Source organism: Giraffa tippelskirchi, chromosome 3 (assembly GCF_054371585.1).
Source record: "Giraffa tippelskirchi isolate mGirTip1 chromosome 3, T2T-mGirTip1v1.2.pri, whole genome shotgun sequence".
In the NCBI taxonomy this organism is placed as follows: domain Eukaryota; kingdom Metazoa; phylum Chordata; class Mammalia; order Artiodactyla; family Giraffidae; genus Giraffa; species Giraffa tippelskirchi.
Window position 1 is genome coordinate 36,034,629 of NC_137277.1, and position 26,673 is coordinate 36,061,301.

Sequence of the window (26,673 nt, forward strand, 5' to 3'; positions counted from 1 at the left end):
CCCCCCGCCCCCCGCAACGACAGCTCAGGATCAGCCTGGGAGCCCAATTCACAGCACCTAGACTCCTGCTCTTCTCTTTATTGTCTACCCCAATTGACCGAGGGTGGTGAGGGCAGGGAAAGTCAGCTGCCACCCTATCCCCAGCTGGCTACAGTTTCCATTGTCTGGTTTCCTCCTCCTGAGTCCACTGGAGCTGCAGGGTTTCATCTGGAAGAGGAGGGGCTGGGTTAGTGGCTTTCTTGCTACAGGCAGAAGAATGTGGCCCACGATCCCTAGACTCCCTAGAACTTACCCACTCAGCCCTTCGCCCTCCCCGGCCAGCCCCTTGCCCCTGCTCAGGCTCACGTCTGTGCTGGTTTTGGTTTGGGAAGTTTGGGTGACTTCCAGTTTCCCTCTCTGAGCCTTCCATGCTTTGCCAGTTCAGCCCCTTGGATACCAGCCACTGACACCAGTCAGACATTGCCCGGGACCCACTGTCTTTGGAGGACAGGGCAGTACCTGGAGTGGGGTAAGTGGCAGAGAGGAATCAGGCAGGAGGAGGCATGGGGGCAGCGGTGGTACCAAGCTCGGGGGCTGGTACCCATCCCTCTGAGCCTCCCTGGGTCCTCTCCATACAATCCACATTGCACACAGGATGTGGAGGGCCTCTCTCATCACCTTTGCCAATCTGCTGGCCTGAAGGGAGTGGGGGTTGGGAAGATGGGAGCTTGCCAAGAGCCAGGCCTGGTGAGATGGTGGCCTTGGTGCCCTCACCAGGCTTCGATGATGTCACTATCACCTTCTGGGAGCTCTCGGTGGCCTGGAAATCCTGGGAGGAGCTTCTCGTGTGGTCCAGCAGATGGACCTCAGTGCTCATGGGATTCTCGATCACCCAGTTCAAGCTTGTGGAGCCTGGAAGCATCATAGGACCAGGGTTGGCACACCCATCAATCTGTTGGTTCTTAGCCCTCCCGCTCCTGGGCTGACCCAGCTGAACTCTCACTGCTCTGCTGCTCATCTTCTGTGTCCTCCTCAAGCTCAGGGTGGGGCCAGCATCTCAGGTATCTTCCTTTGCTGTAATACTCCTTGCGATGCAGATCAATTTTCTTCTCCAACACCATAGTGGTGGATGAAGTTGGGGACAGATTTCTGAAGGCAGGGGAAGCTGAGGAATCACCCAAATCAATCTGAGTCCTAAGGGCACCTAGAGAATACAGGGCTCCAGCTTCATTGTGACCCCTGAGCAGCCATGAGAAGCTCAAGCCTCAGGTTCTCATCTCACTTCTATCCCCTCCTCCCATTTTAGAAAAACATCAGTGGCCTTTCCACCCCCTCAGATTTCTGTTGGGCTTTCTGTTCCTCCTTCCCAGCCAGCCTTCCTTGGGGACTATCCTGATGGGGACCCCACCCCAGCTACCCTCTGTCTTCCTTGGGGACACCAGCCAGCATGACTTCCCTCTTAGGCAGCAGGGCCCTGGGCTGACACCTACTGAGGAAAACAAGCTATGGTGGAGAAGGTTCTGGACTACAATTCCCTTGGGTGTCTGGGGCCCCACCATAGCTAACCTTTGGCTTCTAGGATGTGGTTTCTGGCCACCAGGCCAATCTGGTCCTTGACTCCTCCAGTCATTCTTCCTGCCCCACCTCTTTCCACAAGCCTGGGCTCTGAGTCCAGCATCGCACCTCGACTGCCACTGCTCATACTCACACTACCCACAGTGCTGTTCTTGCTATTATCCAAAGGAGGGTTTTTCTGAGGTTTCAGGAACTTTCCTTCATTGTAGTGTGCCTTGCGGCGCTTTTCAAAATCACTGGATTCTGTGGGCCAGTGTCAGAGCATGGCTTTCCTGCCAGGCTCTCCGCTGGGCTCTCACTCCACCTTCCCTTCCACTTAACCCGACCCCTCATCTCACGTGTCTTGGAAAAGCTGTCTGAAGACCCCGAGCTTCTGTTATCGCTGTACAGGACCTTGGGGCAGAAATTGTCCATTGCTGCAAACCTGAAGGGGAGGGAGACCAGCTGGGAGCACAGAGAGAACAAAAAATGGGAGCGGGTGGTAGCTGGGGCCAAGCTGGCTGACTCCCCCACCTTGGCCTGAGTGAGTCCTGATCCAAATTGTAGTACCTCCCATTTGGAGAGCCAAAAAGCAGAGCTGGCTCAGACCCAAGTTCAGGGGTGGAGGGGGCAAGAGGCTGCATGTCCCTACTGACCTCTGACAGGACTCTCACCTCTCTGCTAACTTCTCAGGAGTCATTGTGTGAGAGGTCCCAGCAAGCAAGTCTTCATCGCTGTCTTGCAGCCTGCAAGGGAGGGATGAAGCAGTGCCTCAGAGTGGGCAGCAGGCACTCCCCTTCTCCTTTGAGAAGAGAGTAGAGGCTGAAGGGCACAGCTGAAGACTCGCACCTGTGGAAGGGAGTGCTGGGCTCATCCACCTTCATAAAGCCATAGTCCTTGTCAGCAGGGTGGTAGGTCGCCAGGATATTCATTTCATCCCAGTGCTGAGATTTTCTCCTTCTGGTGAGGGAAGGACACAAAAAAAGGGGGAGGAAATCTCCTAGTGCCCTCCTCCTTACAGTCCTCTCTCACTCTTTCAGTCATTCAAAATCTTTTTCTTGTTCCCCCTGGTAGTTCAAGATGTGTAGGAGGCTGGGGATGGGGTCACACCTGATGATAATCACGTGCTATGTAATCAAGGGTTTATCCAGTACCTGCCGCTCTCTCAAAGGCTAGGAACCTCGGATTTCCCACCCAATTACCCCCACTTACTCTCACTTTTCGGAGAAGGCAATGGTAGCCCACTCCAGTACTCTTGCCTGGAAAATCCCATGGATGGAGGAGTCTGGTAGGCTGCAGTCCATGGGGTCGCTCAGAGTCGGACACGACTGAGCGACTTCACTTTCACTTTTCACTTTCATGCATTGGAGAAGGAAATGGCAACCCACTCCAGTGTTCTTGCCTGGAGAATCCCAGGTACGGGGGAGCCTGGTGGGCTACCGACTATGGGGTCGCACAGAGTCGGAACCGACTGAAGCGACTTAGCAGCAGCAGCAGCAACTCTCACTTTTAGTTCTTGGGTTTAGTTCCGCCCCCTTTCCCCTGCCTCGGCTTCCTCTGTGTCTGGAATCCCTTTCTTCCTCCCCAGCTCCTTACCTCTCCGCCCCGGGGGATTTGTGCACCACGGTGGAGCTGCTGTTTTTTAGGATGCTCCGGGGCCGGTCCTCACAGGGTCTGTCTTGGCGCATGCGAGTTGACTCGGATAGCGGAATGTTTGCCGAGTTGTACACCCCAGACCCCCCGGGCCCCAGGTTGAATGGCCCGGATACACTGGTTCCAGGGAAGGGGGGATTAAACCCGTCAGATTGTGTACCGGACCCAAGGCTGTGGCCCGCGACTTCCCCAGGATGCTGGTTGAGCCCGGAACCGAGGACCCCTGTCCCTCCGGAGGGCTGGCTATAATCAGGACTGCGAATTATGGTTTCCCCATTGTGCGTGGGGGGCCCCGAACCGTGAAACATGGAGAGCAACCCGGCGCCTGACTCGACTCCTCCGATGCCTCCTGGCACCCCCCTGGTACCCCCACCAGGGGATTCTCCATTGAGGCCGCCAGTAGCCCCCCGACTTTCCTGCTTCTCCATGGCCCCACTAGGGGGCCACTCCTAGCTACCTCGCCCCGCCTCCCTGCTCCACATAGCCCCGCCCCAAGCCCCGCCCCCACCGCGGCGGGAGGGGGACGCTTGAGCGAGGTCTGGGTCCCCTCCCCCACCGCTCCCTGGAGCCGTGGGGGGCGGAATCAAAACTGTTTAGGGACCTCCGGCTGGAAGCCTCTCAGGTTGCCCCTCCCTTTCTGTCCCACCCTAAGACTCTTCTTTGTCTCTGGGATTTGTTCCCGCCCTTCTCCCCCATTACCACCCTCATCCGAATTATCCAATCGTAGTCAGGGGTCCCGGACGCGGTGCGAGAAACCTAGTTGTGACGCCACACAATCCAATTGCAGCGTGAGCGTCTGGGGAGCCTTGCTGGGGGTTTGTTGATAGCTTTGGGGGTGGCGGTCTTTGAAGACAGTCAGCGTCGTTGACTGAAACTACCTGCCAGGGTTCCTTTGGACTCTTTATTCGGGGCTTTAAAACCTAAGTTTGGTTGGACTTAAGTTCAACATGGTCTTTTTTTTTTTTTTTTATAAATTTATTTATTTTAGTTGGGGGCTAATTCTTGTCTAGAAACATCCACGAACTCTTTTCGCCCCAAAAGCCAGCCCGCTCTGTTTCTGCGGAGAAGTGGAGGGATTGCGACACTGTCGAAAGACATATCCGGTCTCAAGTGGTACGGAGTGTGAACCTCTTTATTTACAAAGCTACCTCTATGTGCTCAGGGCCCTGCATCTATGTGCTCAGGACCCCGCTCACACCGCTTCGAGGCGCGTGGAGAGACAGAAAGACCCCGCCTCCTCTTGCCGTAAAGCGAATACTTCAAAGTGTTGCCTGTCCTCGACGAAGGCAGGGTCGACGGTGCCGCTGTCGGAAAGCTGAAAGTGTTTGGGCACCACCCCCAAGTCGTAAAGGTGCCTGCGGCAATCGTTTCTTCCACTGTCGCAAAAGCTCCCGGCCCGTCTTCGCCCCTCTGAAGCCACACCGTCACCTCTCCCGTGCCGTAAAGCAAACCTGCCCGACCCTGTCGTTCTTTCTATTCCCACCGTAGTAGTCCTTAGTTTCCTACTCCGGGATGCTTTATTGCCCGGCACTGCCGTAAAGCATATCTGGCCCCAGCCCCCGAGTCCTATTCCCCTAGGGCGTCCGTGCACCGCGGTTGCCACGGTGCCGCCAAGCGCGGCTGTCGCGCGGCCCCGGTGTCAGCGGCGATGGCGGCGGGGTCGGGTGGGAATGGGGGCTCTGGGGGAGGCCCCGGGCCGGGGCCAGGTGGGGGTGGGGGTGGTGGCCCCGGCGGGAGCGGCCCAGGGCCGGGGTCCGGCGGGGGTCTGGGCAGCGGCGGGGAGCTGCACCCGCGCACCGGGCGCTTGGTGAGCTTGTCGGCCTGTGGGCGTACAGCGCGGCGGCAGCAGCCAGGCCAGGAGTTTAACCACGGGCTGGTGTTGAGTCGGGAACCCTTGCGCGATGGACGCGTCTTCACCGTCCGCATCGACCGCAAGGTGCGGAGCTGGGGCCGCGGAAGCGAGATGTGGAGGGTGGTGGGAGGGGACCAGAAGGCGATGGGGAAGGACAGCTAGGGTAGGCCACATTACCGGATACCGAGAGGGAACCGCCAGCCAAGACACCAGGTGATGGGCAGGAAGGGAGCATGAAGCGGAAACATTAAGTCACAAAGAGAAAGAGACAAGGAGAGCTTGACTTTTGTCAAGACCCAGGAGCAGGGAAGGGACACGGGGCCCCACTCACTATAATGATTAGAGAACAATCCTCCTGGGATAATTTCTGGGAGATGGAGGATGGAGAGATGTCAGAGATGTGATGGGAGGAGAAGAGAGAGAAGCAAGAGAAGAACAGCCATTGAAGGACAAACGCACATCGATGGGAACAGAAAGATGGGTGAGGAGAGATATTCGGAGCAAGAGATGTGTGTGCCTGCGCAGTGATGCGGCGGAAATGCCAGGTGCACAGAGGTAGAATTTCGGAGGAGAGTGAGTTTGAGTGCAGCCAGAGCCTAGGAGAGAGGCCCAGAGAGAGAGCGAGCGAGCAATACACCAGCAAGTATGGAGAGCTGTGAATTTGACTGGTTGAGGGGCCACAGAGACCAGAGCAGTTAGAGATGGCAGGGGGCTGGAGCCGGGGAATTTAGCCAGCTTGGTGAGCCAGCGTGGGAAAAGCATGGGATCATAGACAGCGTGCACCCAGAGTACAGAAGAGAGTTGCTAAAGGAGAGCGAGCCTAATCATTCCCTGAGACCAGAGTCCAGAAAATGCTTTGTGGGACTGGACCTCTGGATTGGGGATGGCTGGTATCTCAAGAGAGCAAAGCCCAGTTAGCTGTCTGAGAGGTGGGAAGAGGGGGTCACAGCGGCCTGTGAAATGTGGGAGACCCATTCTAGCCCATCCTGAGCCGCTGTCCACTGCCCCATCACAGGTCAACTCCTGGAGTGGCTCCATTGAGATTGGGGTGACGGCACTGGACCCCAATGTGCTGGACTTCCCAAGCAGCGCCACAGGGCTGAAGGGGGGCTCGTGGGTAGTGTCGGGCTGCTCCGTGCTGAGGGATGGACGGTCGGTGCTGGAGGAGTATGGGCAGGACCTCGACCAGCTTGGCGAAGGGGACCGTGTGGGCGTGGAGCGCACAGCTGCTGGGGAGCTGCGGCTCTGGGTGAATGGGCGGGATTGCGGCGTGGCTGCCACGGGCCTTCCGGCTAGGGTCTGGGCTGTCGTGGACCTTTATGGCAAGTGCACCCAGATCACCGTGCTCCCCCCTGAGCCGGGCTTCAGCCCCCCTACTCCCAGCCCCACTCCTGCCCTTGAGCCCTCCGCCCCCCCTGAAGATTCTGCCTTGGCTGAACAGGGGACCTCTGGGGATGAAGGTGAGAATGCAGCTAGGGCAGTGGTGGTGGGGGTGTGGGTCAGAGAAAATGGCTGAAGGAACGGGGCTGGGGCGAGGCAATGACAAGTGAGGCTGGGTGTGGGCTGGGAAAGCAAGGGCTAGCTGAGGGGTCTCCTGGCTGTGGGCCCTGCAGCGGGGACTGAACCCTTATTCCCCTCCCATTCCACCTGGTCCCCAGCCTTCATGGTATCCCCAGCACAGGCGCGACCGGAGACGTTTCCTAACAGCCTTGAGTCGCATAATGGTGAGGGTTCCTGGGAGGCCTGGGAAGGGGAGCGGGACGTGAGGTGGACAGGGGAGCGGGGGGGGGCACCTCAGGAGAGGGGTAGGGAGAGCATGGTGAGCCTGAGACTGAGAAAACAAATTTCTGCTTTCTTCCTGCATCCTGCTGCTGCAGACTTTGCCAGCATGGAGCTCTCCGAGGTGGTGAGCAACGCCATCCTGTCTGCATACAACGGGGGGCTCCTAAATGTGAACCTGAGCTCCCCCCCAGCAGGGGAAGCACCGGGGTCTAGCGGTGCTGCCACCTCGCCCATCATCACCTCCAACGATGCCCTCCTTTTCCATGAGAAGTGTGGAACCCTCATCAAGCTCAGCAACAATAATAAGACCGCTGAGCGCCGCCGGCCCCTGGATGAATTCAACAACGGGGTTGTCATGACCAACCGCCCACTCCGGGACAATGAGATGTTTGAGGTGTGCAAGGTGCTGGGGCCTGGCCAGCGTCTCACCCCAACGCTAGAAGAGGGTGGAGATGGCCCAGGGAAGCGCAAAGGGCGGAGAGATTTTTTTCTCTGAGTTTACATTTCCCCTCTCCCTTCCACTGTCATTCCACCCAAGATCCGCATCGATAAGCTCGTAGATAAGTGGTCAGGCTCCATTGAGATTGGTGTCACCACCCACAACCCCAACAATCTGGAGTACCCAGCCACCATGACCAACCTGCAGTCAGGTACCAGCCCCTGGCATGGTGGGGGTGTGGCCTGTGGTCACCAAGGTGCAGGGAGCCCATACCCTAACCAAGGTGTCTGCTTTCCCAGGCACCATCATGATGAGCGGCTGTGGGATCCTGACCAATGGCAAGGGCACCCGCCGGGAGTACTGTGAATTCAGCCTGGATGAGCTGCAGGTGAGGGTGGACACAGCGCCGGCCCTCTCCAGGGGCGCCCCGATATATACCCAGCAGTCCTGCCTGGGCCCCATGCTCTCTGACCTAGAGCAAGGCCCTTTATCTTTTGTCTGAAGGTTCCTTCTGAGAAGGGCTTCCATGGTGGCTCAGACGGTAAAGAGTCTGCATGCAATGCAGGAGACCTGGGTTTGATCCCTGGTTTGGGAAGATCCCCTGGAGATGGGAATGGCTACCCGCTCCAGTATTCTGGCCTGGAGAATTCCATGGACAGAGGAGCCTGGCAGGCTACAGTCCATGGGGTCACAAAGAGTTGGACACAAATGATTGACTTTCACTGTTCCTTCTGAGAAGGCAGGGCTGCCCAACTGTTAAGCACTCAGATTTTGCAGTCAGATGGGTTCCATTCTTCTTTCAATTTGGCTTTTGGTGGTGGTGACCTGTGGCCAGGAGCTCATCTTTTTGGGTAGTTTTTTTTTTTTCTTAATGTCTGAAAATGAGCCTGTTAGTACAATTTGATAGAGTGCCGTGAAGGTTGAGTTGGTGTTGATAAGACAGTTTAACATAGTGCCTGACTTGAACTTTCAGAGTGGTCTGAGATGCATGGGAACCAGTTGGTTCCCCTGTCGCATTGGTTGATGGGAAGGCTGGAGGACTACTCTGTTCTTAGTCTCCAGGACAAATCTGGAGCCCAGCTGTCGAAAGATTCCAGGTTTTTATTTTTCTCCTTTGAATAGGAGGGTGACCACATTGGTCTCACGAGGAAGTCCAACTCTGCCCTACACTTCTTCATTAATGGTATTGATCAGGGTAAGGAGAAGTTCAGAGAGGGTGGCTGGGCCAGGGCTTTCACTGAGGGGAGTCTATCTCATTCTCCCTTTATTGATTCTTCTCCCCACATCCCATGCCCAATGATATGGACATCATTCCTCCATTCCCCGTGCCTTCCACCCCTGCAGGTGTGGCGACCCCCTTGACGCCCCCAGTGGTGTACGGTGTGGTGGACTTGTATGGGATGGCCGTGAAGGTGACCATCGTCCACAATAACAACCACAGTGACCGCCTTCGCCGGAACAATGCCATCCTTCGGGCTCTGTCCCCTGAGGGTGCTCTCCGCCGGGCTGCTCCTACGACCCAGGCAGAACCCGAGCGCCTGCTCTTCCACCCCAACTGTGGGCAGAAGGCAGCCATCACCCACGAGGGACGCACTGCCCTGAGGCCCCAGTATGGCCCATGGGGTGGGGAGAAGCCTGCGGAGGGGCTATGAGGGGATTGGGGGAGGGGTGGGCAAGTGGGAGGCAGTGGGAGTCTGGTCGGGGGTCCTCCTGGAGTGTGGACCATGGGTGCTTGACTTGGGCAGTGGGTGTCGCCTGGGCGTTGCAGGGCTGAGCTTTGGAGCACTGTGTGTGGGGATCTGAGTCCCCACTTGCCATGCCCTCAGTGCCACTGACGACTTCAATCATGGCGTGGTGCTGAGCAGCAGAGCCCTGAGGGACGGAGAGGTGTTCCAGGTGCGCATCGACAAGATGGTGGACAAGTGGGCTGGCTCCATTGAGATCGGTGTCACCACCCACAACCCTGCCTACCTCCAGTTGCCCTCCACCATGACCAACTTGCGCTCTGGTGAGCTCCCAGGAAGGGCAGGGCCAGGATAAGATGCTAGGGGGGAAGCCGTCCCTGTTTTCCAGACCCTCTTTCACTTGTCACGTTTGTGATGACACATTCAGTGCCTGAGGCATGCCACGTGGATAGGGCCTGTGGTTGCCGTGAGAACTGCAGAATTTTCTTGCTCTGCCCTGAGAAGAAAAGGCAGGCTGGACTGGTAGCTTCCGGAAGTAACTGGGGGACTATTGTGTAAAGGAAAAGAGCATTGGCTTCCTCTTCATGGCTTTTGCCACTCGTTGTCCACTAGGGACCTGGATGATGACAGGGAATGGGGTGATGCACAATGGGACGACCATCTTGGACGAATACGGGCACAACTTGGACCGACTCAAGGTGGGAGACTGGGGGAATCGCCACCTGTCGGTAGTGGGGAGGCAGGCCAGGTGGGGCTGCTAAAGGACCAGCCCAGGCAGGAACTCGGCCTGACTCCTCACTCCAGCCCCCCTTCTTCCAAGGCAGGGGACACGGTGGGCGTGGTGCGGCGGGAGGACGGGACTCTCCACTTCTTCGTCAATGGCATGACTCAGGGTCCTGCTGCCTGGAATGTGCCCCCGGGCGTCTATGCCGTCGTGGATCTCTATGGCCAGGCTGCCCAGGCTACCATTGTGGACGACGTGGGTGAGGGCCGGGCTGGGCAGGGGCTGGGGTGGCCTTGGGAGGCCTCAGAGATGACTGTAGGCCTAAAGGGTGATGTCCACTTGCAGAGGTGCCCCCGGTCCCTGAACCACTCCCTGAGGGGAACAACCAGGTGTCTCCAAGCTCCCCATCGTCTGGGGGTGGGGGCTCGGATCTCCGCTTCCACCAGCTGCATGGCAGCAATGCGGTCATCACCAACGGGGGCCGTACTGCGCTGCGCCACAATTGCCGCAGCGAGTTCAATGACGCCATCGTCATCTCCAACCGGTCAGTGTCTGGACTTTTATGTCCCCACTTCCCTACTGCTCAGCATCAGCCACCCAAGTCGGGCCTGTCTGACGGCCATTCTCCTGGCAGAGCCCTGAGAGATGGTGAGCTGTTTGAAATCGTCATTCAGAAGATGGTGGACCGCTGGTCAGGCTCCATTGAGGCTGGTGAGGGGCATGTATGTGTTTGTGTGTGTGTGTACGTATACATGTGCTGGGGAGGTGCTGGCTGCCAGAGGCTGGGGACTCGGCTCTGACCCTCCCCTGCCGCTTTCTAGGAGTGACCGCTATTCGGCCGGAGGACCTTGAATTCCCCAACACTATGACAGACATTGACTATGACACATGGATGCTGAGGTTGGGCTGTCTGCTTTGGTAGCCAGCTTGGTGGAGCTGGCCGGGATGAGGGAAGCAGGGTTTGGGGCCTATGGTAGCTATAGACCATGCCAGACCTAGATGGTCTGGCTGTTCCCTCCCCCTAGACCCTTAGGGTAGCTTCTACTTTTGCCTGGGGGGTTCCCAGGGTGTAGGAGACAAGATTGGGTGTCACACCCCAGGTTAACATCCCAGTCCAAGGCCCTGGACAATTCTGACAACCAGAGATGGGGCAGAGGCCTGTGCGGGGAGGAAGCTGGGAGGTCGACCTACCTGTTTTGTTATCCCTGCAGTGGCACAGCCATCATGCAAGATGGGAACACCATGCGCAACAACTACGGGTGTGATCTTGACGCACTGGGCACTGGCGCCCGCATCGGTATGATGCGCACGGCCAAGGGCGACCTGCACTACTTCATTAACGGCCAGGACCAAGGCGCTGCGTGCTCAGGCTTGCCTCCCGGTAAAGGTGACTATTCTGTGGCTTTCGACCTGCCACCTTCGACCCAGTCCACTCCAGGTTACTGGGTTCCTGACACCTTCCGTTCTTACCCAGAAGTGTATGCAGTAGTGGATCTGTACGGCCAGTGCGTCCAAGTGTCCATCACCAATGCCACCGGCCCCATGGACAACAGCCTGGCGACCAGCAACACCGCCACTGAGAAGTCTTTCCCCCTGCACTCCCCAGGTTTAGCCAGCAGGGAGGGAGGGCGGCAGAGAGGGGGGAGGGAAGGGCTCTGTCTGCCTGCGGTGGGCCTGAGAGGTGCAGCCTCCAGGTCAGGCAAGCTGTTCAGACAGGCTGGCTGCAGCAGCAGCAGACCAAGGGGAAGAGGGAGGGCTCAGCTCCTGGTGGGGAGCAGCCAAGAAGAGGGGAAGAAGTTCCACCTGGACACAGGGCCTGGATGCTTCCCTGCCACCAAAGGGCTGGGACACCATCGCTGGGCATGGCAGGTTTGGGACTGAGTCCTGCTGTGGTGAAAGAGGTATCAGAGGTCTTGAGGGAAGACTGGAGGTGGGACCGTCATGTTGACTTCCTGCTGCATCTGAAAGCCTTGCCCTGTCCTTTCTGAAGCTTGCTGCTCCAATCCTCCCCCTCCTCTGGTGCTGTCTTCCTACAGTGGCTGGCGTGGCCCACCGATTCCACAGCACCTGTGGCAAGAACATCGCTCTGGAGGAAGACGGCACGAGGGCAGTGCGAGCAGCCGGCTACGCCCATGGCCTCGTCTTCAGCACCAAGGAGCTCAAGACTGAGGAAATCTTCGAGGTGGGCTGTGGCGATGTGACCTAGGAGGCCACCAAGCCTCCTGGCAGGGCCAGCCTGCTTCCCATCCTCCTACAGTGTGCTAAGGGTTCCTCTGTCTCCCAGGTAAAGGTGGAGGAGCTGGATGAGAAGTGGGCTGGCTCCCTCCGCCTAGGGCTGACCACACTAGCACCTGGGGACATGGGGCCCGGCGCGGGCGGGGGCCCGGGACTGCCTCCCTCCCTGCCAGAGCTCCGGATGAAGACCACCTGGATGGTGTCCAGCTGTGAAGTAAGGCGCGATGGGCAACTCCAGAGGATGAACTATGGCCGGAACCTGGAGAGGCTGGGGGTGAGGCAGCCGACCCCAGGGCCAGGGGTGGGCCTGGGAGTTGGGGCGGTGAGAAGAGGTGGGCTGAGCCCTCGTCCTTGCCACACCTTGGCCCTAGGTGGGAAGCCGTGTGGGCATTCGCCGAGGGGCAGACGACACAATGCACATCCTGGTAGATGGAGAGGATATGGGTCCTGCAGCCACCGGCATCGCCAAGGTAGACCCCAGACCTTCCATGGGTCTGGAGGAGGATCAAGGTCCTCCGCTGATTCCTGACTTCCGGTCTGTGTGCCCCCAGAGTGTGTGGGCTGTGTTGGATCTATATGGGCCAGTGCGGAGTGTCTCTATTGTCAGCTCCACCCGTCTGGATGAGCCAGAAGGCACTCAGCCTCCTTCCCCCAGCTCGGACACCGGCAGCGAGGGCGAGGAGGACGACGAAGGCGAGGAGCATGGCCTGGAAGTAAGAGGTGGCAGCAAGACCCACCGGGCTCAGGGATGGACTGTTGGTGGGCCATCAGCCACGAGGTCATTTTCGGATTTCCTGATCTAGTCCTGGATGAGTAGAGGCTTATTGGCAAGCTCTATGTCCATCCTGGTGGGGTGGCTTCAGTTTTGAGTTGGCACCCCCAGCAGCTCAGTCTCTCCTCCAAACCAGGGCCAGAACCAAGTGGCCATTATGCCCACAGCCCTCGAGTTCCTGGAGAACCATGGGAAGAATATTCTCTTGTCCAATGGGAACCGTACAGCCACGCGAGTGGCCAGCTACAACCAGGGCATCGTTGTCGTCAACCAGCCCCTGGTGCCCCAGCTGCTGGTCCAGGTGGGCCACACCTCCTTATCCCCAGCTTCTCTTGCTCCAGGTGACCCAGGGCCAACTCTCCTGCAGAAACGCTTTTTTTTCCCAGGTGGAAGATGAAGTGGAAGGCATGCCCCTAAGCTTTCTGGGTATTTGCTCATACCCTGTGGTGGGAGTTGTAGATCAGTTTCCAGGAAGTACCCACCTGAGGGCTGTGATGAGGGAAGCAGTGCGGAGGGGCTTGGGGAGGCCAGGAAGGCTCCGATCCTGTATGTGGGAATGGGGCATGCTTTCCAAGGGAGGGGGCATTATGCTGCGAAGTATAAGATGTCAGTTAGGCAGGTGAAGGAAACCCCCGGGGACAAGAATCCTTTTAAAACCAATAGCAAGACCAAGGCTGAAAGAGGGAAGGACACAAACAAGTTGGCCATTTCGGGTCCCTCCAGGTATCAGAATGGGCTGTATCCCAGGCTGCAGTCAGGGGTGCCGTCTTCTCTCCCTGGTGGGGGTGAGGAGCCCAGTCCTGCTGGGTGGGGGACCTCTTCGCAGGAGGCCATAATTGCGGAGCAGTTGCCTTCCCCCCAGGTGCGGATAGACTTCCTGAACCGGCAGTGGACATCTTCCCTTGTCCTGGGAGTCATCACCTGCCCACCGGAGAGGCTCAACTTCCCTGCTTCCGCCTGTGCCCTTAAACGGGCAGCCTGGCTGCTGCGGGGCCGAGGGGTCTTCCACAATGGCCTCAAGGTGGGTGGGGAGCAGGGAGAGGGCCCTGCCTCTGAGAGGGAGTGGCTGGCCGAGGGAGAAGAGGGGCCCCGAGCCCTGGAGGTAGGAGCACAAGTGTATAGCGGCCCTGTAGCAGGTGAGCCAGGGGTGTGAGTGCCATTACCTGGACAGTCTCAGGCTCACTGTATCCTCCTACATCCCTGCCATTGAGAATGTCTCAAGGGGGGAAAGGGGAGGTAGACTCGAGGTAACTGTAGCAGTGGGCAAGGGTAGAGGCAAAACCCAGGGACTGGTGAAGCTTAGTGAAGGGCGGCGGTGGCTGCTGCCAGTGGGGAGTCTGATTTCCCTGAAGACAATAGGTCTTTCCTCCTAGATCTGTGAGAAGTTCGGGCCAAATCTGGACACGTGTCCAGAAGGCACCATCCTGGGACTGCGGCTGGACAGCTCTGGGGGGCTGCACCTCCATATCAATGGGATGGACCAGGGGGTGGCTGTGCCAGATGTCCCCCAGCCCTGCCATGCGCTCGTGGACCTTTATGGGCAGTGTGAGCAGGTGAGTGGCCATGGGAGGAGTCGCACCTAGGAGGCTGGGCGGTCCCAGGAAAGGGGAAGCCTGTAGTTCATGGAAGGGATCAGCAGGCCCTGGGGGCTGGTCACACCCTGACTGACCACCCCTCTCCTCTGCAGGTGACAATCGTGAGCCCTGAACCAGGGGCTGCCAGTGGGAAAAGTGCTGGAACCCAAGGGGACATGGAGAAAGCTGACATGGTGGATGGTGAGCCAGCCCGAGGGGCCAGGATCCCACCTCACCCCGACTTTGTACTTCTGGCTCCAGCCCCTGTGACGTGGGCCCACTCTGCTCCCTCAGGTATCAAGGAGAGTGTATGCTGGGGCCCACCGCCCACCACTAGCCCCCTCAAAAGCTGCGAGTACCATGCCCTTTGCTCCCGTTTCCAGGAACTGCTGCTGCTTCCTGGTGAGTCCCCAGGCCCCCAGAACCTGCCTTATTCCTGGCCCAGCCCAGGGCCATGGCCGGAGCCTTGGGACTGCGTGGCTGAGACCCAGGGTGGGGGCCATGCTACAAAGTCTGCTGCTCACTCTCCACAGAGGACTATTTCATGCCTCCGCCGAAGCGTAGCCTGTGCTACTGTGAGTCTTGCCGAAAACTTCGAGGGGATGAGGCCCACAGGCGCCGTGGGGAGCCCCCCCGTGAATACGCTCTGCCCTTTGGCTGGTGCAGGTTCAACCTCAGGTACATAGTTGGAAAGATCGTGTGCCTCCCGCACTATCCTTTGCCCACCTTGAGAAAAGGTCCTGAGAGGGTGTGTAGAAGACAAAACTTCCCGTCTGGGGAGTGACCTTGGGGAGCCAATGACCTTTGTCCCGTCTGTCCACCTGCTAGGGTGAACCCCCGCCTGGAGGCTGGGACGCTAACCAAGAAGTGGCACATGGCCTACCATGGGAGCAACGTGGCGGCTGTCCGGAGGGTGCTGGACCGGGGGGAGCTGGGGGCAGGTATGCAGCGCCGGCAGAGGCAGGGCAGGTGGGCCTGTGGGTGGTAGGAGGGCCACCCTGACCCAGCTGTCCTCCCTCACAGGCACTGCTTCCATCCTGAGCTGCCGGCCATTGAAGGGAGAGCCTGGGACAGCGTTCGAGGAGCCTGGAGAGAACTGCGCGCCTCCCCGGGAGGAGCAGCCCCCTCCAGTGCTGCTCTCCCCCTCCCTCCAATATGCTGGGGCAGAGACCCTGGCATCCAAAGTGCAGTGAGTACATGGGAGGGGGCCCAGGGCCACATGGGTTTCCATGATTCCCTCCTGTCCACCTTGTCTCCCTAGTTCCTCAGTCTCCAGCCAGCCCTTCATTCACAGTCTTTGTACAAGTACCATTTATTTTGTTCTATCACAAAGAACAAAGAAGGGAACCCTGGTCATGTGGAACTTATGTCCTCTCTTGCTCTAGAATGTTTATCCATAATAAGTATTTAGTATTTTTAAAGGTGACAAGTAAGTACTATGGAAGAGAAAAGTAGAGCAGAGTGAAGTGGATCAGGAGTGTGGTTGGAGCATACCAGATAGATGTCCAGGTAGACATCACTAAGAAGGTGAATCTGAGCAAAGACTTGGGCAGGACGGAGTCAGTCGAGCAGGCACTGAGAGGAAGACCATTTCAGGTAGAGATGAGGCTGCAGCCAAGCCCCTAAAAGGAAGGAGTGACTACCAGGAACATCGGGGCCTGTTGCTAATTGAGGTGGTTGCAGTTGCCAAGGGGCAGAGGTGTTGGGGCCAGAGGCCTCACTGCCCTATTTCTGCTTGTTACCTGACAGATTCCGGGACCCCAAATCCCAGCGGACGCACCAGGCCCAGGTGGCATTCCAGGTGTGTGTGCGCCCTGGCTCCTACACCCCGGGACCCCCTTCCGCGGCCCTCAGAGAGCCTCCCGACCCTCACTTCAGCCCAGCCGAACTTGAGTGGGTGACCAAGGAGAAGGGGGCCACGCTCCTCTATGCCCTGCTGGTACGGGTGGAGTGAGGGGCGAAGCCGCACCACTACAAGCACAGTTGGGCCTCGGCCCGTGGACTCGGAATGACGACTGCCTCCAGGTCATTCCAGCGCCCCGCGACATGCACGGTGCTCAGCCTGGCAGATGCACAGGAGCGTGTGGGCAGGCTCTCAGACTAGCTTGGAAGCGGAGCTTGGCTCCGCGCCCCTGCCGGAAGGGGACGTCCCTTCCTCCGAGGTGACGGCGCAGCAGGGAGCCCGGCCGCAGATCCCGGGAAACCCTCTCCATGCACTGATCTGGGGAGCATGACTCCCCGCGACTCCTCCCCCATACACTTAATTTATTTCCGTTTCTGTTCCCTGGTTACTGTGAATCCCAGAGGCGTCTCCCCGTGCCCCAACGAAGCTGCTGTTCGGCCCGGGCGGGAGTGGGGAAGGCGGGGGCCGGGGCTTGGGCCTCTGTACAGTTGTTACTGACTCTGATTTCTAAGGAGCCAATAAACGCAGTCTAAGAACAGCCGCCTCGGTCCCTCTTTCGCGTGCCTCTCGTCCCCGGGAGGAGTCCCAGCCCCGCCAACTTCGGGGGCTCCGCCCGCTGGGCAGGCCGGGTCGGGGAGTCTCTCGGGGCACAGAGGAGGGGTTTGGACGCCACGGGCACCAGTCGCCGTCACTTCCGTCTGCGCGGCTCCGCCCAACCAACGAGTCCGTGGCGGCCCGACTCCGGAAGGATTCGGCCCAGCGGCCGGATGTGACGCCGCGGCCCTGCCGCTCGGGAGGCCGCGGAGAAAGCGACGAGAAGACGGGTAGGGTGGGGCGGGCGCCCGGGTGGTGGGCAGGGGCGGGAGCGCGGAGGCCGAGACCCAGGCCCGCGCACGCGGAAGAGCCGCGCTGCGGGACCGGCCAGGCGGCGGGCATGTGACCGGAGCGGCGGGCGGCGGCTTCCGCCGGGACCCGGCGCACTCCCACTGAGCTGCCGCCTCCCCGCAGGCCCGGCCACAGGTCTGGCAGCCAGTGACAAAGCCGGGCGCCCACGGCCCGAGCGTCCTCGGCAGCACCATGCCTGCGCTTCTGGAGCGTCCGAAGCTGTCCAACGCCATGGCCAGGGCGTTGCACCGACACATCATGATGGAGCGGGAGCGCAAGCGGCAGGGTGAGCCGAGCCCAAAGCGGGAGGACGCACGGTTCGGGGCGCACCGCGCTCCACGGTGATCCCCACCCACGGGCAGACCAGTGCATGGTGGCCGAAGCCAGAGGGACGGCGAGCCCCGTGGCGATGGTGGTGGGAGTTAAAAGGCCACGCCTGGAGTTGGGAAGGACCTTGGAGAGCACCTAATAAACCTCCCCGTTCCAGCTCTCAGTGATGAAGCCTGTTCCAGAGCACTGGGATAACCAGTTTTTGCTGGTCTTCAGTTCTTGATGTTCTAATACTTTAACACCCTGTCGCTTGCCCATTCTGCCTCTTATTCCAGAGGAGGAAGAAGTGGACAAGATGATGGAACAGAAGATGAAGGAAGAGCAGGAGAGAAGGAAGAAAAAGGAGATGGAAGAAAGAATGTCACTAGAGGAGACCAAGGAACAAGTAAGCAGTCCCTCCATCTCTCCCACTTCTTTCTTCTCTTGGCTCTCCTGCTTTCATCTTCTCTCCCCTCCCCAGATCCTGAAGTTGCAGGAGAAGCTTTTAGCTCTACAGGAAGAGAAGCATCAGCTTTTCCTGCAGCTCAAGAAAGTTTTACATGAGGAAGAAAAACGGAGACGAAAGGAGCAGAGGTGAGATTAAAGAGCTAAAAATAAAATCGAGGCCCAAGTGTAACAGGCATCAGGTAACAAAAGATCAGTGTTTAATGGCAAATGGGAAGGGGAGTGTGTGGGGGTGGGGACATGACAGACTTGTCTTTGACCTGCTTTCCTTTCTCTCCAGTGACCTGACCACTCTGACATCAGCAGCATACCAACAAGGCCTGACCGTTCACACTGGAACTCACCTCCTCAGCATGCAGGGTGAGGGTTAAGAAACTACTGATCAGAATGGGCCCTCCTGGGGGTTGCAGCATCATGAAGCACTCCTCTCCCTCTCTAGGGAGCCCTGGAGGACACAATCGCCCAGGCACCCTCATGGCAGCTGACAGAGCCAAACAGATGTTTGGACCCCAAGTGCTTACGGTAAGAGCAGGAGGATTGGGTGTCTAGGCTGAATTTTTTTTTCCTACTTCCACCCAGACCCTAGCATCTTCACCAGCCAGCACTCAAGTCTTGAGTGTGTCTACATCCTGAATAGGGGAAATGGGGGTGCGGTCACTTGAATTTCTGCTTCATGGAGTTTACAGGCAGTGAGTTCTCATCCTTGCTTCTTAGACTCGGCACTACGTGGGCTCAGCAGCTGCATTCGCAGGGACCCCGGAGCATGGGCAATTCCAAGGTAGCCCAGGTGGCGCCTATGGGACTGCTCAACCCCCACCTCACTATGGACCCACACAGCCTGCCTACAGTCCTAGTCAGCAGCTCAGAGGTGAGCAGGTGGGAAAAGAGGAATTTTCCTCAAGACCCAAAGGAAGGAGTGTTGAACAGGCTACAAGGAGGTTCTAATGGTCTCCTGCCTTCCTCAGCACCTTCCGCGTTTCCTGCAGTGCAGTACCTGTCTCAGCCACAGCCACAGCCCTATGCCGTGCACAGCCACTTTCAGCCCACCCAGACAGGTGATGGAACACCCCATGCTGGGGCCCAGTTCCATGGGTCTTACCTTCCTCCTTTCCCCATTCTCTACTCACTTCACACTCCTCCTTCCCCACGTAGGGTTTCTCCAGCCTGGTGGTGCCCTGTCCTTACAAAAGCAGATGGAACACGCTAACCAGCAGACTGGCTTCTCTGACTCAGTGAGTAGAGCCTTGCAAAGTCAAGAACTGCCTATGCTAAGGGGAGCCTCAGGCTGCCTCAGTTGCTGACACTGTTCTCTGTAGTCCTCCCTGCGTCCCATGCATCCCCAAGCTCTGCATCCCGCCCCTGGACTCCTGGCCTCACCCCAGCTCCCTGTGCAGATGCAACCAGCAGGAAAGGTAAGGGTGGTGATCAAGCCCCTCAGAATCCCTGCATTGCAGGAAAGCAGTATTGGGTAGGGTAGGTGGCCCCCACCCTGTTTTCCCTTCCCCTCCCTGGGGTGGCTCTCTGGTGTGGAGTAGACAGCAGGGCGTGCACACTGACAAAGCCCTCCTTTCATCACCGCTGCCAGTCGGGCTTTGCAACCACCAGCCAGCCTGGCCCTCGGCTTCCCTTCATCCAGCACAGCCAGAATCCACGATTCTACCACAAGTGACTATCAGATTTATCTTCAGCCTCGGCCCCAACCCCTGCCCTTGGGGAGGATCCCCGGTGTGTCCCAGTATCAGGCCAATAAAATCTACCTGCCACTGCCCCTGGCTGCTGTCTGTGTTGCCTCCCACTGGACTGCGTGGAGGGTGGGCAGTGGCTGGCAGGAATCAGGGTGACAGCAGGGTTGGTTGTAATGAACTCAGCAGCAGAGTTCATTCAACTTGTACTCTTCAGATTTCCAGATAAATACCCATTTAATTCAAAGAAGCAGCTGAGTTGGGGACTTCATATTAAACTTGTAGTTTTATTCAGGTTTGATTTTAACAAATGTGTCGGGGAGAGAGCCCGCAGGAAAGGATGAAGCCCATGGGAGCAGGGCCCTCCCAGATGCCTGAGGAGGGGGCAGGTCCCCTCCCCTCTCCTCCTCTTCCCTCCCCATCTAAAGGGATCTGGGGAGAGACATAGGCAGGGGAGGGGGCTGGTCCCCAGTCTGTGGGGGTGGTGCTTGGGATAGAGGGTTATGGAAGAAATAAGGGGTCAGATCAGGTTAAGAGTTGGGGAAGGGCACAAGGACCATTTGCCAGAATCCACAGCTTTCTGATTCCAGATTGAATTTAAAAAAAAAAAAAAAAAAAAACTAAACCACAAGCAGCACCCACCCCGTCTCCCCCACCAGGGTTGTAGTGCGAGGGGAGAAGAGGAGGGCAGCTTCACCAAGGCCATGGTGCACTCACTCCTGGCCAAGGGAGCAGGGTGAAGGGCAGGGGCTCCCCGACAGATTGAAGGGGTAGGGGAAACCAAAATAAAACGTCAAATAAATCGTGTAGGAGTCCAGCCAAGGGCCAGGCCAGAGCTGGGCCAGGCTGGGGGAGGGGGCCTCTGCAGGCTGGAGGATCACTGCTGCCACCACAGCCACCCTGGGTAGGAGAAAGAAACCAGGTAAGACAGGGTAAACCTTCACAGGGAAACGGTGAAGGGGCAGGACCACGCTGGGGGGCAGAAAATAAGCCATTAAGACTAATCTAGCTCTTTGATGGAGATAAAGTGTGTGAAAAGGGGGAGTCACACTCACCTGGGAGCCAGTTATTTTGCCATGGCCTTGATTGCAACAGCCGCCTCCTCTGTCATGGCGGACAGCACCGTGATCTGGGAGAGCACAGGGAAGGGGAGTCATGTCTGAGCACAGAGCAGGGGAAGAAGCACCAAGAACAAAGCTGGGTACAAAGTCAGGGGCACTATACCAGGATCTCTTCTCCACAGTCGTATTTCTGCTCAATCTCCTTGCCAAGGTCTCCCTCAGGCAGACGGAGGTCCTCTCGCACCTCCCCGCTGTCTTGGAGCAGTGATAGGTACCCATCCTGGATGCCAATCAGCTAGGGGCAGACAGAGAAGAAAGCTGAAGATGGGCCCAAGTAGCCTAAGGATGAAGGGTGTGATGGGCAAACTAGGGCGGCAAACAGCTAACACCAAATACCCTCGCTTGCCCATCTCCCTTCTCTCAGCACAAGGTCTTTGGTCAGTCTCAACTTCTACTCCCCCCAGACTACTAACCCATCTACAATCACGTCACCTACATACCTGAAAATCGTTCCTTTTGATGTTGGGGACATCCATATTATGAGTTGATGGGCAGATATCTTCATATTTCTTCCCAGTGAAGATGTCAATACCAACCAGATGGACCTGTATGTATGCACCACATCAAAGAGAAATCCAATTATACTTTAGAATGGAGGAGATCCCTGGCTGGTGGAGGGCAGTCACACTAGGTTGTCAGGACAAAGAAGAGTTGGAATTGAGCCAATCACCTCAAAAAGAAAAACACTAAAAGGCTCACCAAAGGGCTCTAAAAAGAGCCTTAGGCCAAAAGACCACCACTGAAATTGCAGCTGACCACACAGGTAAGGTTGTAGGGCACCCCTGGAGCAGTCAGTTTACCTTGTGCTATCAAAACATTAACAAGAGACCAAGATTCTAGAGGAGTAGGAGGAACCTAGGTAAAAGTTTACAAGAAGTTTTATTGACATCAGCATAAAAGACTGAGAACTTGGAAGGTAAAAAGAAAAGAGTTAAAACAGAAAGGAATGAGAGCTGAAAATAAAAGGAGTTGGGAGAAAGCAGAACTACACATATAGGAAATAAGGAAACCGGAAAGAACAGAGAATGATCTAGACATTTGGGGGTAACCCATGATGAATGCCAAGTCAACAGAAGACACAAAAAGTGATTAAGGAACAAAAGCAGAGGAAATTCAAAGATGAATCGGGTTGAAGTTTTGGGTGGGGGGGAGGAGGGGAGTCTAAAGTTCCAAGTTAAGCTGTAAGGAAAATGTTGACCAAGTAAGCAAGCAGGCTCCAGGAAGAGGGGGCAGGTAGAGGCACTCTGACCTTGCATCATATCAGATGGGAAAGCTGGAACTGGAGAGTGGAGCAGTGATGTACAGAGGTGCAGAGATGTGCATTGGTGCCCTGCCAGGGGAGGGGTGCGTTTTATGTTAGCATCGGAGAAAACATGGGCAAAGCAATGGAAACAAAGAGCACCTACAAAGACTCAAACAAGAGACACGAATAGAAAAAGCAAAGGCCAGGAAAAAGAACAGAGCAACTGAACAGCCAGAGCATAGAGGACCACGAAGAAAAATTGGAGACACACAAAGATGGAGAAAGGAAGGGACTCCAAGGATGCTGGGGCACAGGAGGGTAACCGAGGAGGAAGCTGAAGGCTGGTGTGCAATAGTTGGAAAAGGTGTCCAGGGCTGAGTACTGACCACCAGAAGCCAGATGGTAATAAGTAATACAAGAGCTAAGCAAGATCAGGGGCTAGCAGAGGACAGCAGGTGGGGAAGGCAAGGTACAGAAATGAAATTCTAACCTTGGCATGGCCGTGCTTGCCGGTCTTGGAAGTTGACATCTCCACAATCTTACATGGCCGGCCTTTGAGCACCACGAAGCCATTCTTACGTAATGCTGAGCACTGCATTGGGAAGGTGGCTGAGGCCCCTGCATCTCCTGTCTCGAAGTCCAAATCATCTGCCATTTTAAGAGGCTACGATTCCAACTAGAGTCAAGAAGAGAACTAGGGTCAGTGAGGAAAGAATTAACAGGGTCTCCAATCCATCCCACTCCACTCTAGAAACATTGCTTCATTTCCCCCCCAGCACTTTATCCCTTTACTCACGTAAAATAACTTCTAGACTAAATGCTGACTAGATCCAAAATACCGAAGAGCTGGTGTGTGTGGCAGTGGAGATAACCTGGATCCCCACCCCAAATGAAAGCTAAAAGGGTGGCTTGAAATACAAAAAGCTCCAGGAATTTAGGATCCCAAATCTCTGATATGGGCAAATGCCTCATTCTTGGTCGAGGGAGGACTCAGGTGTTACTTGCCACTGAAACCAACCACCCCTCTTCCCCACACATAACCAGGGCTATAATTAGGTGAGCAGCTATGAGCCAGCAAAAGGGCGGGGCTAATGTGGGGGGGAGGGGGTGGAGACCGGAGGACTGGGAGCCCCACCCGTCTCTTTTACCACCCCCCCCCCCCCCGCTCTATCCACACACGAGCCCGTCATTGGTACAGGAAACCACAAGGCCGCTTTGGGGGATTCCCGCCTCTCCAACATGCATTTGCAGATGCAGCCGAGAGGGAGAAAGCAAAGTTGTTTTCTAACTGATCTCCCTGCCAAACACCTCTGGTTTCCCAAAGGGAACCCAGGAACCCAGCCTCTCCTCAAGGGCCCTCCCACTTTTCCCAGGATGCATCAGTCCTGTCGGCTTTTCAGGCCAGGCCTGTACAGTCAGTAAAAAGTGGGGGAGTGAGGGGTGGTGAATGACAATAAAATGAAAGCAAAAGGCTAGTAGTAGTGAGTAGTGTAAATTATACTAGGCTAGCAGAGTTAAGGACCCTAAAACCAGGCACTCTCAGGTCAGACACCACGACAAAGACAGTGACAAGGTGAAGAGCACCTATCACAGCGGGTAACTCATCTGCCCCGGACTTTAAGGCGCCGTCAGCACGTCCGAGAAGAGCTGGGCTCCCGTCCAATCGCCCTCGGTTTCCCATTTCTCTGGCCTCCCAGCACGGACGAGCGCCACTTACACCTGGCTGGCCACCTCACTTCACAGGAGGGCTGGGGGGAAAGCTCCAAAAGTCCATTAGGTGGGGGGAGCCCTAACATATGCCCACAGTGGGCTCTCCGAGGTGATCCGGGTCCAGGCCTCCGGCCTCTCCCACTCCTCAAAATTCCAAGCTCCTTTAGGCGCCCGCGAGGACCAGCTTTCCCCGCGCCGGGGGTTGCAGGCTCCCGCCCACCATGTGGCCGCCCGGGGCTTCCGGTGGCCGGGACCTGGGGGGAGGGGTCCCCGCGCTGCCATGCGGCCCCCGTCCACGTTCGGCCATGCGGCCTCCGACCCCGAGAGCAGCCTCCCGTGGGGGGCACTTCCGGTACTGCAGCCTGCCCCCCTCCTCAAAGGCCGGGTCAGGCCGGAGCCACGCCGCCTCCCCTCCCCCCCACCCCCCCACATGCCCTCTCACCGAACAGCCCCCTCCCCCACCTCACGTGGCCTCGCGGATTCCGGTTCACAACGGAGCAGGTACCCTTGCCCCGGCGGGCCGATCTGGCCCCCAGCTCTCGCCCCGGCGTGGCCGCCCGGCGGCCTCTCCCGCGTGGCGGCCTCGCGGCTCGCCGTCCCCCGCCCTGCGTCGCTCCAACGTCACCCGGCCAGCCCCAACCGTCACCTCGCGCGCCAACCGGGTTGCGCGCCCAAGTCTCTCCGCACCTCGCGCTGCTCGCAGACGGAACCCCGTGCGGCGGCGGCCGCCGCTCCCCTCTGCCCCCTCCCCGACCCTCGCGCAGTTCCATCTCTACTCCCAGGCCCAAGTCAAGGTTCCGCGCACGCGCGCCCTGCCCGCTCTCACCTCGCGCGAACGCACTGACTCGACCCCGTCCGCTCGCCGCGAGCCCAACCGCTGCCTCCGAGCCCACTGCCGCCGCCGCCGCCGCCTCTACCGCCGCCGCCGCTGCTGCACACGGGTCTTAGTACGCAGGCGCCGACTCCCCACTGACCAACCAAGCAGCCCTGTGACAGCCGCGCAAGCGTGCTATCTATCTCCTCCGCCCTCCACCCCCGCACTGCGCAAGCGCACAGATACTCCCTGCTCTCCACCCTCCCTCCCACCTACCCATCCAATGACGCGCATACGTGACCCCGCCCCTCACAAATCCTAAGTTCGTCCCACCAGTAGGCAACGCGCAGGCGCATCCGGTTTTTTAATCCCTTCAACCTCCTCTGCCCTCCCCGTGTTAGACCACCAGCCCTACCGGACAATCCTTGCGCCTGCGCGATAAAGAGTCCTACTCTCCACACCCTCTGAAGGAAACGCCTCGGCCTCAAGGCGCATGCGTGTTGGGAATACTGACTGCCCCTTCCACCTCAGACGTCGTCTGTACGCCAGGCGTTGAAAAGACCACGCCACTGTATTGCTGGTCTTGTCTAGAACGCATGCGTCTTAGGAAACGCCCTACCTCGACTTTAGCTGGACTTGAAAGACGCACACGTTTCAGAAAACTTGTACTGTGGGGTGGGCCCCTTGTCGCAAAACCCATCCCTCTCCCCCTGCTCCCCCGTTCCAGACATGCGCGAGAAAGCTCTTGCCGCTTCACTCTTCCCCGCGCGCTAGTGTGGTCGAGTTACCACCCATCTCAGCTTCACTTCTCTAAAACTGTGCGCCTCTACTCTGCCATAGAGTTTCACCCGGAAAGATAGAGCGGTCCCGTCCCAGCCACCATCTTGTTCAAACTCAGTCCGTATTGGTCCCTATGGCTTCCATAGAGGCGATTCTACTGAATCCTGGAATAAGATTTACATGGCATTTCTCTTTTCCCTTAGCTGTCCTCTATGGTCTCCAAACAATTGTCTACGAGCACCCTGAGAAGGAAATGGCAACCCACTCCAGTATTGTTGTCTGGAGAATTCCATGGACAGAGGAGCCTGGCACGTTATAGTCCATGGGGTCGCCAAGAGTCGGACACGACTGAGCGACTCTCAAACACGCACATACACACCCTTAGAAAAGAATTCTCTATAAAGTGTGGTATATCGAATTCCACTGATGTCCCCTTTCATAAGAGGTGACCGTGAAACTAGAAACTCGCAATGAATTTCCCTGGCCCTCGTTCTAGGGAAGAAAGCTGCTGCTTTTCCTGAAAGTTTGTAGTCGTCTACCTCTAGTTTCTAGGTTTTCAGCACTACCTTCGTGGCTACCTTGTTTGCTTCCGTAGACTGGTGGACAACATTGTGGAACAAGACAAGCAACTAAATAGCTGGGCTTGGAATCCAAAATCCTGAATCTGGCTCTTGTTTAAGATGTGACACGGTAGATGTGCACTACGAACACTAGCTTGAATTAATACATTTACGTAGTACATTGTACTATCACCCCCCAAATCCTGCACTCAATTTTCTGAAATTTCTGCCATTTTCTTTGGGAAAAAAAACAAATTTCCTGCGTGCATTGTTTAAAAGTCCAATTCCTGTTCTTCTCAAAGATGTCCATATGACCCAAGAATTCCACTCGTAGGTATATTACCCCCAAATTAAGAACAGGGACTGAAATCATTGCAGAAGAGTACTTAGCGCTATTCAGTGGTAGTAAAAAAGGTGGAAACACCACAAATATCCATCAACAGATTCGTTTGTTTAATGAATAAACAAACTGTGGTGTATACATGTAATAGAATATTAATCACACAAAAGAATGAAGTATAAATGCATGCTATGACCAGATGAACTTCGAAGATGTTACAAGTAAAAGAAGCCAAACAAAAGAGTCACATATGATTCCACTGATGTGAGATATGCAGAATAGGTAAATTCAAAGAAACAAAAAGCAGACTGGTGGTCAGTAACTGCTTAATGGTCATGGGGTTTTAGAATGATGAAGTGCGTTGGAATTAGATAGAGGTGGTGGTGGTTGTACAACCCGTGAATTTGAATGCAGTGAACACCACTGAGCTGTTTATTTAAAAATGTGAATTCACCGCAGTTTTAAAACTCTTATACACAGATATTCATAATAGCCAAAAAGTAGAAACTACTCAAAGTCCATCAACTGATGAAGGAATAAATAAAATATGTTATATCCATACAATGAAATATTATTCAACAATAAGAAAGAATGAAGGACTTCCATGGTGAT

The 26,673-nt window shown here is 56.7% G+C and overlaps 4 protein-coding genes and 1 long non-coding RNA gene across 61 annotated transcripts; 2 read left to right on the forward strand and 3 right to left on the reverse strand.

Annotated features, from left to right (window-relative positions):
• Positions 1 to 47: 47 nt before the first annotated feature.
• LOC145541672 (uncharacterized) lies at positions 48 to 3,915 on the reverse strand. 44 transcript variants are annotated; one of them, XR_014079211.1, is made up of 11 exons: positions 3,886 to 3,915; positions 3,130 to 3,303; positions 2,383 to 2,493; positions 2,208 to 2,279; positions 1,893 to 1,978; positions 1,546 to 1,797; positions 1,397 to 1,465; positions 983 to 1,183; positions 779 to 891; positions 346 to 498; positions 48 to 207 (listed from the first exon to the last, which is right to left on the reverse strand). XR_014079211.1 is itself a non-coding variant. In XM_081578737.1 (11 exons), the coding sequence occupies exons 2-11, from the start codon at positions 3,219 to 3,221 to the stop codon at positions 149 to 151; spliced, it is 1,233 nt and encodes a 410-aa protein (XP_081434863.1). In that variant the 5' UTR covers positions 3,222 to 3,303; positions 3,889 to 3,915; the 3' UTR covers positions 48 to 148. The 44 variants fall into 44 exon arrangements, 33 of the variants coding, with proteins under 33 accessions (XP_081434863.1, XP_081434862.1, XP_081434875.1 ...); XM_081578737.1 differs by having other exon boundaries at positions 754 to 891; positions 3,889 to 3,915; XM_081578736.1 differs by having other exon boundaries at positions 754 to 891.
• Positions 3,762 to 16,690, forward strand: NEURL4 (neuralized E3 ubiquitin protein ligase 4). Of its 7 annotated transcripts, none has more exons than XM_081578696.1 (31): positions 4,761 to 4,850; positions 5,022 to 5,122; positions 6,054 to 6,498; positions 6,697 to 6,762; positions 6,916 to 7,214; positions 7,359 to 7,470; positions 7,559 to 7,647; positions 8,382 to 8,454; positions 8,604 to 8,868; positions 9,086 to 9,267; positions 9,557 to 9,642; positions 9,765 to 9,927; positions 10,014 to 10,212; positions 10,303 to 10,379; positions 10,490 to 10,568; positions 10,880 to 11,055; positions 11,143 to 11,274; positions 11,705 to 11,850; positions 11,953 to 12,177; positions 12,275 to 12,373; positions 12,455 to 12,616; positions 12,812 to 12,976; positions 13,538 to 13,696; positions 14,049 to 14,228; positions 14,363 to 14,450; positions 14,544 to 14,651; positions 14,783 to 14,927; positions 15,078 to 15,190; positions 15,273 to 15,438; positions 15,999 to 16,050; positions 16,275 to 16,690. In XM_081578696.1, the coding sequence occupies exons 1-31, from the start codon at positions 4,835 to 4,837 to the stop codon at positions 16,413 to 16,415; spliced, it is 4,509 nt and encodes a 1,502-aa protein (XP_081434822.1). In that variant the 5' UTR covers positions 4,761 to 4,834; the 3' UTR covers positions 16,416 to 16,690. The 7 variants fall into 7 exon arrangements, with proteins under 7 accessions (XP_081434824.1, XP_081434822.1, XP_081434823.1 ...); XM_081578697.1 differs by having other exon boundaries at positions 10,880 to 11,049; XM_081578698.1 differs by lacking the exons at positions 4,761 to 4,850; positions 6,697 to 6,762 and adding exons at positions 3,762 to 3,808; positions 4,349 to 4,537 and having other exon boundaries at positions 9,749 to 9,923; positions 15,999 to 16,301.
• Positions 8,497 to 9,330, reverse strand: LOC145541680 (uncharacterized). Its single transcript, XR_014079218.1, has 2 exons — positions 9,231 to 9,330; positions 8,497 to 8,814 (listed from the first exon to the last, which is right to left on the reverse strand). It is a non-coding gene; the product is annotated as an uncharacterized LOC145541680 (long non-coding RNA).
• A 247-nt stretch (positions 16,691 to 16,937) lies between the features above and the next one.
• Positions 16,938 to 19,578, forward strand: GPS2 (G protein pathway suppressor 2). Its single transcript, XM_081578757.1, has 11 exons — positions 16,938 to 16,976; positions 17,161 to 17,323; positions 17,643 to 17,752; positions 17,828 to 17,940; positions 18,092 to 18,171; positions 18,251 to 18,333; positions 18,526 to 18,679; positions 18,777 to 18,866; positions 18,964 to 19,043; positions 19,128 to 19,223; positions 19,397 to 19,578. Exons 2-11 carry the CDS (start codon positions 17,230 to 17,232, stop codon positions 19,478 to 19,480), a joined length of 984 nt encoding a protein of 327 aa, XP_081434883.1. The 5' UTR covers positions 16,938 to 16,976; positions 17,161 to 17,229; the 3' UTR covers positions 19,481 to 19,578.
• A 182-nt stretch (positions 19,579 to 19,760) lies between these two features.
• EIF5A (eukaryotic translation initiation factor 5A) lies at positions 19,761 to 25,112 on the reverse strand. Of its 8 annotated transcripts, none has more exons than XM_081578765.1 (6): positions 25,001 to 25,112; positions 22,348 to 22,533; positions 21,055 to 21,159; positions 20,718 to 20,849; positions 20,549 to 20,622; positions 19,761 to 20,393 (listed from the first exon to the last, which is right to left on the reverse strand). In XM_081578765.1, exons 2-5 carry the CDS (start codon positions 22,510 to 22,512, stop codon positions 20,560 to 20,562), a joined length of 465 nt encoding a protein of 154 aa, XP_081434891.1. In that variant the 5' UTR covers positions 22,513 to 22,533; positions 25,001 to 25,112; the 3' UTR covers positions 19,761 to 20,393; positions 20,549 to 20,559. The 8 variants fall into 8 exon arrangements, with proteins under 8 accessions (XP_081434891.1, XP_081434893.1, XP_081434888.1 ...); XM_081578767.1 differs by having other exon boundaries at positions 24,797 to 25,112; XM_081578762.1 differs by lacking the exon at positions 25,001 to 25,112 and adding an exon at positions 24,394 to 24,497.
• Between the last annotated feature and the right edge of the window lie 1,561 nt (positions 25,113 to 26,673).